The following is a 15971-nucleotide window of genomic DNA, read 5'->3' on the forward strand; positions in this document are numbered from 1 at the left end:
TTTCACACAATCAAGCATGAGAGAACCTCGGAGTGTCAGCCGTACTTTCGGTTGGAAGGTTGTTCGGGTTTTGATTGTGCGAAAAAGAAAAAAATAACGATGTGCGGTCGAACGAGCGGTTTTTTTTTTCTCCATCTCTACGCTGTGCTGCCACCGTTCTGTCAGACCGATACAAATGATGATGCAGTAAAGTAGTTGTTCACACGTATTCGTTGCGTCGTGTTGAAAATTTCACAAAAAGGAACATTTAGAACATAGAGCCCAACAAATAAAAAAAATAACACCACCACCACCATCAAAACAACAACAACAAAACGTGAGTGATAATCTCTGAGGGAATTTTTTTTTCATTATAAGTGAATATAAGCGACAAAACAACACGCGAGAGAGAGCAAAAGAAAGTAAAAAAAAGGAACTAACGTGTATGTTAATAAATAAAATTGAATTGATTTGTGAGAGTGGGCGAATGTGTACAACATTTTAATCACATCCATTACACATATGTGTATGAAAATGAGCATAATAATTTGTATTTGTTGTTGTTGTTGAATTTCCCCAAAAACAACATTGATCGATTTCGGCATTTTTGGCAACGTACGTCCGATGTCCAACATCAAATCATATGATTGTAAATGATGATTGCAGATTTATGATTGAGTCAAAGATATATTCGTATTTGTGTCAGTTTTTTAAAAAATGACAGCCAAATATTTGACAGTGATGCAATGTTCTCGTGAAACAAAAGGAAGCAGAAAAAATTGTATCAAAAATCAATGCAAAGAAAGTCACACAACATAGGCGCCAGGAAAAACAAAGTGGATTGGTGTGTGTGTGTGTGTGTGTGTAATACGCACAATTTTTTTTTTTTGATTATGATTTGATTAGTCTTTATTAGTCATTATGACAAAGAGAAAATCTAGCACGCAATTTTTTTTAGTGAAAATCGCGATAATGAATTAGGCAAAGAGACTGAACGAAGAAGAAAAAGAAAAAAAACGACAATCCACAAGCACCAAAATGTTGTGACCGTTTTGTTATCGGGCGTTTGGAATAAAAATAAATGTTCAGATCGATATAGACATTTCGGGTATATTTTTCGTGTTTAAGTCATTGAAATGAAGTGTATATACTATCATTTTGTAATAGTGCTTCAGTAATTTTACATGGTCACAATTTTGGATTCTATTCTTTCTCCTTTACTTTGTTTATTCTGGCTTGTTCGAAAAATGTACCCAAACATCAAACTCTCTCTCTCTCTATCTCTCTCTCTCTCTCTCTCTATCTCTCTCATTCACACACTCACTCTCATTTCTCTCGACGCGTCTTTCTTGAATAGTTAGTTCTTCTATTCGCTCTGTAAAATAAATCTGTTCAAAATCCTCTGAACAACACTTAAATGGATGCTCTTGTTGTTTGTCTATTAGGTTAAAGAGACAAGATTGTGCTTCTTCCAAGTCCAATGTGATTGCGTCAAAGCCTTGAATTTGGTCATAGATTGAATTCGATTGCACACACTGCACACAGCAAATCACTTCACTAGCGCAATGAAGACTTATATGAACAAAATTGAATTGATTTCTTGAATTAATCAAGTTCATTCCGCATACAATGTGTGTAGTAATTGTGTGATTTGAAGAGCGACTGGAAATTTATTCTAATACAACCAGAAAACACAAAAAGAAGGGGAAAACGACGAAAAACAATGCAGGCGAATCGATCGATTTGCGGCCACAGAGCCAAGAAAGCGTGAAACCTTTTGGGCCAACGGCTAGTAACGATATATGTATATAATAATTAGCAAATCCATGCCTAGTGTGTGGTTGAGTTGAAATGCCCAATGTATTCATGACGAATAGCCTCATTTACGAAGTATATTTTTTCAACGTGCCAATTTGTAACAATGGAACACTTTTCGAATCTAATCGAAATTCAAAAAGTCAATTATTTATCCTTGAGCCAATAAAATTTACGGAACAGAAACGAAGGGAAAATTGGAAGTCAATACAAACTTGCATTTAACCAACAGAGAAAGAGGAGCGAGATGAAAAAAAGGGACGAAGAATGAGAATGAAAATGGTTGAAATGCTGTTGCCTTTATTGACGTGCATGCCGCTCGGCCACCATCATCGGTGCCAAAGAAAATAGAATGGCACACGCCATCCCTAAAAAAAAGTAAACGTTGCACACTAGAATACTTCTAAGTGGTTTTGATTTTGCTTTAAAAAATTTCATATACACAGATAGACAGATATATACGTATGTACATCAATCGCCTTTTTTGTTTTTTTTTCTGCTTTACATTATATTATTTTTTGTTAGATCGGAGTTCAGCAAGGCCATTGTCTATTGCTCCACATACATATATGAGACTACCAACTCAGAAACGGAGAATTGTATGGAGAGCGTCAATATTTCATTTGAAAATCAATATATATGCATATCCGCCGCAGCAACGGTTCAAAAAACTAATATTTTCTTGATCTTGATTTTTGTTTTTGCGATTGGCAGTCAAGTCATTAATCACGACACAAATGATCCATAAAAACCAATCACATGCATATTCGTTGCATGCCGAATGGAGGAGATATTCTTTCATTTGCATTGCGATTCATTGGAGCTCGATAAATGATCTTGCTCAAGTAAAATAAATTCGATCTCACGAAATTGCATAAGCAAGCTGTTTCTAAACAAAAATGAAAAATATGAAATGGATCATAATAAATGCACTTACATAGAAAATATAACCATCACCGATTGACAGCCGAATCAATGATTGCAATGCATTTGATCGACGTTGATACCGCACGTTTACAGCATACTCAAAACGAGTGCAAGCGTGTTTACACAGCTGCAAGGGTCATTGACGCATATAAAATTTATAAATTTGCATATCATAAGCCCGACACGTATAACGCCTAACAATGTGCTAACAATGTGTAGATTGGTGTCAATTTCTCTCTCTCTCTCCTCTCTTGCTATTGACTTTAATCACCGTTCAACAAATATTCGATTCAATTTGCACAAACTGAAAAAAATTGACCTGAATATACTGAGATTGAGGAGTGCGTACGCGCGCATCGCTTACAATGTGCCAAGTGCTTTCAGATGATTTCCATGGTGATAAAAACAAAATAATACACCGAGTAATTGCTAATCGCATCATGCCATTATGTCATTGAGCCCGTCAGTTTTGTAGAGGGTATATCAGTTAAATTCGCTATCGCTGAAAACACACCCGTCGTCGTTGTCGTTGAACACGGAAAATTTGTCTCCTTCTAACAAGGGCATCTAATAATCAAGCGAGTCAAAGAAGAAAAAAAAAGAGTTGATTAAGTTCAAATCGAAAGTATGCTCTATGCAAAATCTCACTTACATAAGCTCGAATGCAATACAAACAAAACACGTATTTCCTCTAATGTTTGATCTTTTTTTCACTTTTCTTCATGCGAGAGGATGATTGCGAGCGTGCAAAGGATATGCATATGAGAATCATTATATTGCAAAGCATTTCATCGCCATGACTAGTTATTTCAATGTCGCGCATCGGAGCACGCCGCAACAAAGCCGCCTGCAACTGATAAATTTTCCAAATATTTTGATTTAGAGTACAGTTAAGCGCTTTCACGCTTTGATAACAACAATTGTGTTTTACGTTATTCGCTCTCTTCTTCCTCTTCCACTTTGAATCCTTCTTCTTCTCCTTTCGTCAAGCATTTCGAACGTGTTTGACGTTTTTTCTTCTCGTACTCTTTTTTTTCCTTTAAAAATAAACTGTATTTTTTCGTCTAGTATCAAACACTTTGTGTCAATGTCACACACATGTATCATGCGTCGTTCGCGCAAATCACACAGCTGAAACGAATACAATTGCATAAAGAACGAATCGCTGCCTAGAAATCCATTTAAACAAAGTGTTGAAGTAGTAACGAAGGAAAAAGAAGAGGAAAAAACGGGCTAGCGTTACAAAGAGAGTGTCACACACAGCTCACATCAAGTACACGTATGCACAACAACAAAAACCGGTGTCGGTCATTGAATATCAGTTAAAGAACGAACGAACGAACGAATGAATGTGCGAAATGTCAAATGGAAAGATTCCTTTGCGTATTAGCACGTTTGAACAGTGTTGTTTGTTTCCCAAGAAGCAAATTTCTCTGGGGGAAGCTGAAAAGAGAGAGAGAGAGAGAGAGAGAGAGAGAGAGAGAGAGAGAGATAGAGAGAGAGAAAGAGTTGAGAGCATGTGATAACGACAAACGACACATTGAAAAGTATTCAAGTAGTCAGCCGCTCGCGCGCGCAATTATGACAACAACAATAGCACCACAAATCAAGCGCACATACCAATGCAAAATAGTATGTACGCGGCGCGTATGTGTATCGCCAGGAGTGTAAATTGTATACTAACAGTTAACCAGTCATCAGTTAGCCGAAATCAATTCGAATTGAAAATTAGCCAGGTTGTCCGTTTGCTTGCTCGCTCCCCCACTCGCTCGCTCTCTCTCACGCGCCCGCACATACGCCATACTGTGTGAAATTGTCTTCCGTACACGATAGCCCAGTGAAAAACTTTCATGCCTATCTTGGATGGTTGTACGCGCTTCACACGTTTTCATATATTTGCAATCTACGGCGTATGATACGCGCGATTGGCGTATGTGTGTGTGTGTGTGTGTGTATGCGTGTGTACAAGTAGTATTATCATCGTATGATCGTACCGAACGATCGCGCTTACTCATGTTTAAGAACGTTGATACCGAGCCGAATAGGTCAGCGCTAGAAATATTATAAATTCAGTTGTTGTTTGTTTGTTGCTTCGACCGTTTCGAAGTTTTCGATTTTTTCTTCGGTGTTCGTTCCGTCGGAGCTATAGCCTCTAACATAGAAAAAAAGAGACAGAGCCGCCGAGAATTTTGTGAATATATATACAATTTTAACTCAACTGTAAGAAACTCGAACTACTGTTAACTATCTTCTTTTTATTTCGTTTGCTGTTTTTTTTGCTTTTCTTTTCTTTTGTTTGTTTCGCTTTCGTTTCACCTTCCCTTTTTCGACTCTGGAAATTGTAAATTGTAAATTAAATCTGATTTTTTTTTTTCGTTCGTTCGTTCAATTCGACATTTATTCGCATTGTTTTAGTTTGAATTTATATTTGATTTATTCGTGGAATGGTGTACTTATGTGTGATTGAATGCGTGGCTTCAAATAAAGCAAGAAGTTCAAACATCAACACATATACCAGTAAAAGTAAAGAAAAACGGATTTAAGCCGATCAATAGAGACACAAATAAGTAATTTTCGAAATCTAGTGATTTATTAAATTTACAACGAAAACCAAACGAAGTAAGCGAGATAATTTCTTGTTGTTGTTGTTGTTGTTGTTGCTGTTGAAAAGTGTAAATGTCTCGACGGTATTTTTCGGTTAGTCGCGCGAATTCAAGATTGCAATTATTGCTGGAAATAACGTCGTTTAAATTGTGACCACGGAATAATTGGCGTGAATTCTGTCAGAATCGTGAGCTGGAAACCCGTTTACAGTCTAGCGTTACACTGAACTATTCTCCGGACAGCAGAAATGTTTCATTGAAAATGACCAAGAAATTCGCAAATTGGTTTGTTTGCCATTCATAAATCAAATTCCAAACCCACACTGATATGCTCAATCCAACGGGTTGCATGAGCGCGCGCGCGCGCGCGCGCGTACGATTAATTTTAAAATCGATTCTATTTCATTTGTTTGCAGTGGTTGTTGTAACTATTCATTTTTGAATGAGAAGTGAAAGTAATATTTTTCGGCTGAATATAAATATATGTACACATTTTCGGTGGATTTTCATGTTGTTGTTATAGTCAGACGAATCAACGACGACAAAAAAACTATAAAAATGATCACCATAATGTCGACGACGCTTTCATTTGTAAAAAAAATAACTGGTTTCCATATTCTCATTACCGATACCTGGCTCATAAACCAGCATCGAAATTTCACAATACTTTGAACACGACTTTTCGTGAGATTTTCAACTCGATTCTAAGCTTAGGCAAAAAGATTGGCTATGATGACGAAAACGCAGCATCCAATTAGCATTGCATTTTTTCCGTCAGTTCAAATGTAAATTTAATCTATCTATCGGAGCAAAAAATCGAGTTTTCATTTTTCTCGAGTGAGTTTGAACGTTGAAATTCCAAAATTGCCTACGTTCATGCTTCATATTATTATTGGCATATATATATCTAAAATTATCCGACCCTCATGAAACATTGTATGAGATACAGGGAGAGGGCGAGAGCAAAGATAAGATTTCATATTATTGTTGATCACGTCATTACGTGGTTATTACGCACAGAACAGTTGAAGTGGTTCTTCCGTAGATTACGTAAAAACCGCAGGCAACCAGAAGATTCAGCGAAAATTAAATCATTCATTTTTGCGAATCATTGATATGTGTGTTGTATCTCCGTTCCGTTTAGATTTATATACACGCCATCGTTTTATCGTCATCTTCCAGATGAGTTTCATTTATTATTTGCAGTCTTATCTGCTGTTTTGCTTCGATTTACACGTGCACTGCATCCGAATTCATTTCATTCATTCATTTCCGAAACAGTGTGTTCTATTGCCCTTCTTTATCATTGTTTATATTGAGAGGCGTGCGCGCGAACTCATTCTTGAATGACCTGATGCCGAACAACTCGGTAATAAATAATAATCGCGCGAAAGTATTAAGTTAGCAATTTTTTTTTTTCATTCTCATTTGCGCGTATTACATAATTGAATTTGAAGAACGTGTACAGCATGAACGATCAGGTTGATTGCGTATGGTCACAAGCTGAAATTGATAAAAGTAATCTTATATAGGAAAAAACAAATCAAAACAACAAGAAATGATTAAATCTTACTTCACAACATGGCAAAGCAACAAACAAAGTATTTGCAAATACTATAAAAGAAGCAACAACAACAACTATCAGCTTAGCAAACAATCGATCGTATAAGTTGGTTGAATATATCAATCTAAGGTTTATACTTCGTTGTTGATTTCGTCGTATTTCTTGCTCTCCTCACGAACTGATCATGCCATTTTTTCTGTGAATCTATGATAGTTACACAAAGTGAGAGTTTGATTGTGTCTACACTTTCACCGATGATGATTTTATAGAGGAGTTGATTTTGGGCTGCTAAAATTTTCATCATATCGGTACAAGTGTATCGAATGCATTATATCATGCATATATTTATTCAAATAATTTTAACAAACACACACACACACACACATCGAGTCGGCAACGTGTTGCTTTTGATCAAGACCTTTCTCTGAATTTGGGAATTCAATTAATAACTTAACGATGAACTGTGTTGAAATAAAACCATAAATCGTTCAAATCAGACCACATTTCGATCTTGGTATTTGTTGTTTTTCACCTCCAATTTCTTTTTGCTCATTTTGGCTACCTCAATTGAAGTAGGCCACCCAAACCCTCCGGAATATAATCATTACGTGGTGCGTTAAACGAAAGTTTGTAATTATTGCACTTCAATGACGACGAAAATGAGTATTGCGTGTGACAAATTAACGATTATGCTTTGATGTATGGATCGTAATTAGGAAAATGAAGACGACGACGACGACAATAACGATAAAGATAAAGTAGAAAACAAACAATGTAAAATAAGGAAATTGTTAAATAACGATTTATTTCAACATGGTACTTAATTTCATTTTAAGCACACCACCGGGTTTTTTTCCCTCTTCTTTCGTTGTGTCTTTCAATATCAGCAGAAAATATGAAAGACATGTGTATATTTCGTATGCATGTGTGATTAAGGTATTTGATTACAATCGATATGTGTGTCTGCTGCCGCATCAACGAATGATATGATTGAGAGTTTGAAGCTCATTTGGAGGTGTTTGTTCGGGTCGATCGTTTTGCCCATTTATTTGAGGAATTTCAAGTGAAAGTTTTCGTAATATCGTCTGCATAACTAGATGAATGAATATTTCGAAAGAGGAACGAATGGAAAAAACGAAGCGAAACTAAAGCCCAAATTCGAAACCGATCGGCACGAAGCCACGACCATTGCATTTCCACATGCGCTTCAGCACCAAAGTGTTTTTCAGTTTCAGTTTCAGTGCATACACGGTATCGATGCGATCGGCTTCGATGCGTTTCAATCAAACTTTGTGAACTTCAATCGTAATTTATTTTACTAATTTTTTTTTCTGTGTTTGTGACTCTGTGTTCGTTTGTTTTTTTTTTCAAATATAAATAAACAGGAACAAAACCAACATATCATAGGAGGTTAAGAGAAATAGAAGGACAAAATGTCAGCCAAAGCTATTCGTGAAGCCACCGGAAAAGATATCCTAAACCGCTTATTGGACGGCAGCTCAGGAGCGGCTAAATGCCAATTTGCCACTGTAAATAGTGAGACAAACTGGGATCATTTGCGAACAACGCATCCATGGCTCGGAACTTCGGTAAGTGTTCGTTGTATTTGGTATGTGTGTGGGTTTTTAACAACAAAAAACTATAAACATCCACACAAACTTAAGAGAGTATAAAAAAAGCGACCAAATTACCATCAAAACAAACAAAAACAGAACAACGTACGCGCACGCGTCGCACATTCTCGACAATTTCGCGCATGAACATTTCGTTATAACACACTGGCTGCTCCTTACAGTTTCTTACAATGTAGACTAATTGCTCTGTCGTATAAGAAACAAACATTGCGTTGTCATTAATTTAAATATAAACACATACAATGTGCAATAAAACCGCATGATGCTATAACATTCCATTGACCTTGATTTCGTCTACGCACGATAAATGGTTGCTTAACGGTAATCTATTTAATTGAATTCAAATCGTTGAACGTAAGAAAGAAAAATTACAGTGAAAAATAAGGGAAACAAAACAATTTTATATGCTATCAAGTGATCATTATATGCATACCAGGGTGTGTGTATCATTTATCTCTACGCTGTGATTGAGACACTAAAAATGAAGTTTAGTTCAATATTTTCTTATGGTGCTACTGCAGATCAATTTGTTTTTCAATGCAAACGCGTTTCATGTGCGCACAATTTTCAGTGAGCACACGATAACTTTACGTTCCCTGTCAGACGCGGGAATGGAGTTTCGTTTTGATTTATCAAAGGTTGAAAATGGTGATTAGTCGTGAAATCATGTCGCCGATCGTATTTGAATGTCGTATAAAATGTGAGCAGGTTCTGAAATATAATGCTCTCTTATTTCCCTATGACTACTGCACAACGGATGGCCATGACTCGTTTTATTCCATTCTGTTCTAGAACACAAATGTTCGCTGAACATGTTGTCGTGTAAACGGCGTGCAATTGTTGTGTTCATGTTTTAAAGTTCGCGCTAGCTAATTGTATACTTTTACTGTTTCATACGAAGCTGGTTTTCTTTTAAGTAAATGCATTCAACATATTTAAACCGATACCTGACAATGATTTATTTTTTTCTTTTATCTTCTTTGCATGTTTTTGTGTGCAGCCATTAGTCGTAAAGCCAGATCAATTGATTAAACGAAGAGGAAAACTTGGATTAATTGCTGTAAATAAAAAATTCGCCGAAGTCAAAGAATGGGTCAATGCTCGTATGGGAAAGGATCAAAAAATTGGCAATGCTCACGGCAAACTAAGAAATTTCATCATTGAACCATTCATTCCTCACAAAGAGGTAAGAAACATTGTGATTAACACAAATTAAAGTGAAAATTCTTCCATTTTTATTTGAAACTGATTACCAAATTTTTCCCCTTCCATCCGCAAATATTTGATCTCTCGCTTTTTTTTTCAATGTTCGACACAGGATGAAGAAGCTTACGTTTGCATCTATTCACACCGAAACGCTGACACAATTCTGTTCTATCATCAAGGCGGTGTTGATATCGGCGATGTTGATGCCAAAGCATCGAAATTGGATGTTCCGGTTGACAAGACTGTGACAATCGATGATATTAAAAAGCAATTGCTCACCCATCTGGCTGCCGATAAGAAGGAACGTGTTGCAAAATTCGTACACGCTTTGTACCAATCATACGTTGATTTGTATTTCACTTACCTGGAAATTAATCCATTGGTTGTAACAAAAGATGCCATTTACATTTTGGATTTGGCCGCCAAATTGGATTCAACCGCTGATTTCATTTGCCGACCAAAATGGGGGGATATTGAGTATCCACCACCATTCGGCCGTGATGCTTACCCAGAGGAAGCGTACATTGCTGATTTGGATGCAAAGAGCGGTGCCTCATTGAAATTGACCATTTTGAATCGTAACGGCCGCATTTGGACCATGGTTGCCGGTGGCGGTGCTAGTGTTATCTATTCGGATACGATTTGCGATTTGGGCGGTACCGACGAATTGGCCAACTATGGTGAATACAGTGGTGCACCATCTGAACAGCAAACATATGAGTATGCAAAGACCATCTTAACATTGATGACATCATCGCCAAAACATCCATTGGGCAAAGTGTTGATCACCGGCGGTGGTATTGCCAATTTTACCAATGTTGCCGCAACATTCAAGGGAATCATTACGGCATTGCGTGAATTCCAACCAAAATTGAAGGAGCACAATGTATCGATCTATGTACGTCGTGCTGGTCCAAATTACCAAGAGGGTTTGCGTAAAATGCGTGAATATGGTAGCACATTGGGCATTCCATTGCATGTGTTCGGCCCAGAGACTCATATGACTGCCATTTGCGGTATGGCACTCGGTAAACGCCAAATTCCACAAACATCCAGCGCCGATTTTGCTACCGCCAATTTCTTGTTACCAGGAGGTCAACAGCAACAAGACGCAGCAAAGTCAAACATTGCTGAAAACTCAGGTAAAATGAATTGCAATTAAGACAGCCAACAAACAAATCATTTTGAATTGAATACATCTCTATCTCGATAAATTCATTTTACTCGAATACTATATATATATGAATGCAAGCATTTATCATTTGTGTCCGTACGTTGAGCGCCTAACACCACGTTCGAAAATCATGATTGTCTATTGTGTTTTAAAGTCGAAAATGCACACACAACGCACACACATTTTCGTTTGTTTTTTCTTTTACTGCACAAACACGCTTCGGTTCTTCCAAAGTTGACTTATCGTACTCTACCTCTTTTCATTTTATATTTACGCACTCACTTACATATAGATATATATATATATATATAAATATCTCTATTTTATCGCACCTTTAATTGAATTTCAAATGTCAATCGTAGAATTTATTTGATTGTTTTATTTTACTCTTCTGTTTCGTTCGTCGATGTTCAAAAATCTCTACACCTATATTTTCTGTTTGTTTCATTTTCGATTTTACCAATGTAAACGAAAATGGAAACGACAAAATGCTGAATGCTGAGAATGCAATAGCAAAACAAAATCCAGAACAACGTTGACGCATTTCATATTCCAACGTGTAAAATTTACTTTGTTTTAATCGATAGGTCTTACTGCAGTTGTTGGTGGTGTATTCAGCAACTTGGCCAACGCAGCTAATGCAATTCTATCCAGTCCAAAGAAACTAGGTACTACATTTTCAGATAAACTGTGCCCGAATGCTTTACATGTTTTTCGTTGTTGATGTCTTGTTTTCGTATGTCACTAATTCAATATGATGAACGATATGACGTATTCTATGATGTTAGTCAATTACTTATAATTGAAGTGCTTACCGTGCGATTTGAGTACATGTTGATTTGGGGAAGAGGAAGAGTAAACGAAAGAAGAGAGAGAGAGAGAGAGAGAGAGAGAGAGAGAGAGAGATATGAGGAGAAGTTAGAACTAAAAATGTGCTGTTGACACGATTTAATCATAATTTACAATCATTTCGATATGTGGTTTTCTCAATATTTATTTGTTTAAAGATTCACACACGGATTCAATACCACTTGTTTGCCACAACACACAAACACACAAACACACAAACACACATTTTATTTCATATTTATATTTAATGAAACAAATTTGTAATCTTTTTGTTTTTGTCCTTTTTTATTTATATGTTATGTATGCAAATCATCTATGGTCTCCCGTTTCAATCGACAAACACCCACACACATTCGAATTTTGCCCAAATTGAATTCACACAACAATCAAACATTTTACTATCATGAACAAAACCAAAAAAAAAAACATTACCACCGATACTCGAATTCGACCAACATTTCCATTTTTGTGTCTCGACCAACATCAATCAAATCAAAAACCAAAACAAAAATCTCCCATCAGACCCCGTTGTTAGTCCGAAGATTCCTAAATTGACAACAAATATTTCTTTAGGCGCTGTTCGTCGTCAATCGACAGCCACAACAACAACCGTCGATTCAAACAAGTATCAACAATTATTTAGCAAAACCACAAAGGCTATCGTTTGGGGTATGCAAACCAGAGCCGTTCAATCAATGCTCGACTTCGATTTCATTTGCCGGTGAGTTTCAATTGATCATAGGCGAACCTAAATACAATTTCGCCTAGTTAAGTTAGATTCATTAAAATCTAATGAAAATTGGATCAAATTCAAATGCAAAACTTTTACTTTGTTTTACAGCCGTACTGAACCATCAGTAGTAGCAATGGTATATCCATTCACCGGCGATCACAAACAGAAATTCTATTGGGGACATAAAGAAATTTTGATTCCAGTTTACAAGCATATGACCGATGCTATCAACAAGCACAAGGAAGTTGATGTGGTTGTTAACTTTGCATCGTTGCGTTCGGCCTACGATAGTACAATGGAAGTGCTTGAATTCAAGCAAATTCGTTCGATTGCTATCATTGCTGAGGGTATTCCAGAGAATTTGACACGTAAAATCATTGTGAAAGCCAATGAAAAGGGTGTTGCCGTCATTGGGCCGGCTACAGTTGGTGGTGTAAAACCAGGTTGTTTCAAAATTGGCAACACTGGCGGTATGTTGGACAACATTTTACACTCAAAACTCTATCGTCCGGGCAGCGTTGCCTATGTATCACGTTCGGGTGGTATGTCAAACGAATTGAATAACATTATTTCGAAGGCAACTGATGGTGTGTTCGAGGGTGTTGCCATCGGTGGTGACCGTTATCCAGGCACAACATTCATGGATCACATTCTCCGCTATCAAAATGATCCAGATGCAAAATTGATTGTGTTGTTGGGCGAAGTCGGCGGTACTGAGGAATACGAAGTGTGCCAAGCACTTCAAGATGGCCGAATCACAAAACCATTGGTCGCTTGGTGTATCGGTACATGTGCAAGCATGTTTACATCGGAAGTGCAATTCGGACATGCTGGTTCATGCGCCAATTCAGATCGTGAAACTGCCACCGCTAAAAACCGTGGATTGCGTGAGGCCGGCGCTCATGTGCCCGACTCCTTCGATACACTCGGTGAATTGATTGCGTAAGTAGCCATAATTAATAATTGTAGACGACAAACGCAGTTATTCTCCTTGTTTTAATGAAAAACTAATTCAATCTTCTATCGTTTCGTTCAACTTGTAGTTCCGTATACAACGAATTGGTCCACACTGGTCAAATTGTTCCAGTCGAAGAAGTGCCACCACCAACCGTTCCAATGGATTACTCATGGGCACGCGAATTGGGATTGATCCGTAAGCCAGCCTCGTTCATGACATCCATTTGCGATGAACGTGGCCAAGAGCTCATGTACGCTGGTATGCCAATCAGTGATGTGCTCAACAAGAATGTTGGCATCGGTGGTGTCATTTCATTGTTGTGGTTCCAACGTGCATTGCCACCATACGTGTGTAAATTCTTTGAAATGTGCTTGATGGTGACAGCTGATCATGGTCCGGCCGTATCTGGTGCCCATAACACAATTGTCTGTGCTCGTGCTGGCAAAGATTTGGTTTCATCAGTGGTAAGCGGTTTATTGACGATCGGTGATCGTTTTGGTGGTGCATTGGACGGTGCAGCCAAACAATTCTCCGAAGCCTACGATTCCAATCAACATCCAATGGACTTCGTGAATACAATGCGTAAAAAGGGTCAATTGATCATGGGTATCGGACATCGTGTCAAATCAATCAATAATCCAGATGTTCGTGTGAAAATTATTAAGGAATTCGTCATGGAAAACTTCCCAGCCAAGCCATTGCTCGAGTACGCATTGGAAGTAGAAAAAATCACCACCAGCAAAAAACCGAATCTGATTTTGAATGTTGACGGTGTCATTGCCACATCATTTGTTGATATGCTGAGAAATTGTGGTTCATTCACTAGGTACGCGTTTGTTCATTTGTTTTTCGTTGTATTCACTGTTATTAATTATTATTTATGCATTATTCAATTAATAATAATGCATACAAATTTACGTTAAATTTCCATGAAAAACTGAAATTTCACGCTGATCGTTTTTTTTTTTCTCTTTCCGTTCGTTTTTCGATTGCAGCGAGGAAGCTCAAGAGTACATCAACATTGGCGCCATCAATTCGTTGTTCGTATTGGGTCGTAGCATTGGTTTCATTGGCCATTACATGGATCAAAAACGACTTAAGCAAGGACTCTACCGCCATCCATGGGATGGTATGTATTGATTTTCATCCCTCATCTCATTCTAAAATTCAATTATTAAATAATTAAAATTATTATTGATATTTCACTTCTTTTTTCAGATATTTCATACGTTTTGCCCGAGCAATTCAACTAAATTCATTTGGTTGAAAATCATTTCAAATAACAACTACAACAACAATAAATCATATAAGATGACAAACACAAACAGAAATTGGAAAAAGAACAATTAATTTCAAGTGAATGAAAGCACACCTTTATGAACTGAACAAAACACACATCGAGAGAGAAATGGAAAGAGAGAGATAGAGAATAGAAAATTAATTCAACAAAATTTTGACCATTCCCGATTATAATATTTTATATAAAATACAACAAGCTCTTTTTTTATTTTATTTTCTTTTTCGAGAAATTTATGTTTTAATTTTATTTAAAGAAGAACAAAGAACTATTTAAATACTATAAAAAAAAATACACAAAAAACTACACAAAAATACGCTAAAACGCTTGGCCAATCCATGATCCGTTGGTAATGATTCAAAGGTAGAAATACACACATACAGTCATCGGAACATTGATATTGCCAACGTTTTCTTCTTTTTTTTTATTATTTTCTATTTATTTAATTCGAATCCCGGCTATAGAAAACAAACAGACTCAAATTTAAATATGCCAGCACTTAAACATGTAGTAGCAACACACAAATGCACATCTTATGAGTAGATGTATTCACGTGCTTTATACGCGAATTAGATTCGCAATTTACTGATGTACTGAGCTGGCGACGCCACAAACAAAATACGCATGGCCCAATCGTTTCGTTCATGCAGCTTGAGTCATGCTACGCTCAATCGCTAATCTAAATGGAAAGCCAAACAAAATCACAAAATTGAAGAAAAAAAAAAATTATAGAAAAACAAGTAAAATTAAGTATGTTGCACAACGATAGAAATGTTTAGATTTTGCACCAAAATATTTATAATAGAACCTTGGCAAAGTTCATTGTTTGTTGAGGGCCTAGATTTACTTAAGAACCTGTTCATGTTCAAATACAACGAAGGATTCCGATTGTTAACTGGCCCATTCAAAAAAAAAGAAGAAGAAGAAGAGTATTCTAGGAATAAAATCTGAATATTGAAATCATTTTTTTTTTTTTCATTGAAAAAAACCCTTTCTGAATATGCATCTTTTTACATCCAGCCATGGTTCGCCCGTATAAGAGACTTTTTTACACCCAATCAATTTTTACTACACTACGACTCTCAGCATGCCTAACATCATCCAATGTGAACTGCTACAGAAATGTCCATATCAAATTCGATAATCCGAAGGTTTGTCAAAAAAATTGAACGGTTATTTAAATCGAGCATTTATCGAATTCCCGCCAAATAATGTGCACGTAACAATTGTCA

At 36.8% G+C, this 15971-nt stretch overlaps 1 protein-coding gene across 11 annotated transcripts; it reads left to right on the forward strand.

The window, feature by feature from the left end:
* The first annotated feature begins 29 nt into the window (after positions 1–29).
* On the forward strand, positions 30–15053 carry LOC129577234 (ATP-citrate synthase). 11 transcript variants are annotated; one of them, XM_055463905.1, is made up of 10 exons: positions 177–316; positions 3790–4941; positions 8274–8477; positions 9523–9708; positions 9841–10870; positions 12325–12472; positions 12593–13426; positions 13528–14268; positions 14438–14571; positions 14661–15053. In XM_055463905.1, exons 3-10 carry the CDS (start codon positions 8322–8324, stop codon positions 14693–14695), a joined length of 3264 nt encoding a protein of 1087 aa, XP_055319880.1. In that variant the 5' UTR covers positions 177–316; positions 3790–4941; positions 8274–8321; the 3' UTR covers positions 14696–15053. The 11 variants fall into 11 exon arrangements, with proteins under 11 accessions (XP_055319876.1, XP_055319879.1, XP_055319880.1 ...); XM_055463896.1 differs by lacking the exon at positions 3790–4941 and adding an exon at positions 11490–11570 and having other exon boundaries at positions 12274–12472; XM_055463900.1 differs by lacking the exon at positions 3790–4941 and adding an exon at positions 11490–11570.
* The last annotated feature ends 918 nt before the right edge of the window (positions 15054–15971 follow it).

Source organism: Sitodiplosis mosellana, unplaced genomic scaffold (assembly GCF_009176505.1).
Source record: "Sitodiplosis mosellana isolate CC-2019 unplaced genomic scaffold, AAFC_SMos_1.0 Smas_scaffold_6197, whole genome shotgun sequence".
Lineage (NCBI taxonomy): Eukaryota > Metazoa > Arthropoda > Insecta > Diptera > Cecidomyiidae > Sitodiplosis > Sitodiplosis mosellana.

Excerpts from the sequence above, each read along its gene's own strand:
- LOC129577234 (XM_055463896.1), top strand. The coding sequence starts at position 8,322 with ATGTCAGCCAAAGCTATTCGTGAAGCCACCGGAAAAGATATCCTAAAC. Across the intron at positions 12,473-12,592 it reads GACTTCGATTTCATTTGCCG|CCGTACTGAACCATCAGTAG; the intron begins GTGAGTTTCAAT and ends TTTGTTTTACAG. Across the intron at positions 14,269-14,437 it reads AATTGTGGTTCATTCACTAG|CGAGGAAGCTCAAGAGTACA; the intron begins GTACGCGTTTGT and ends TTTCGATTGCAG.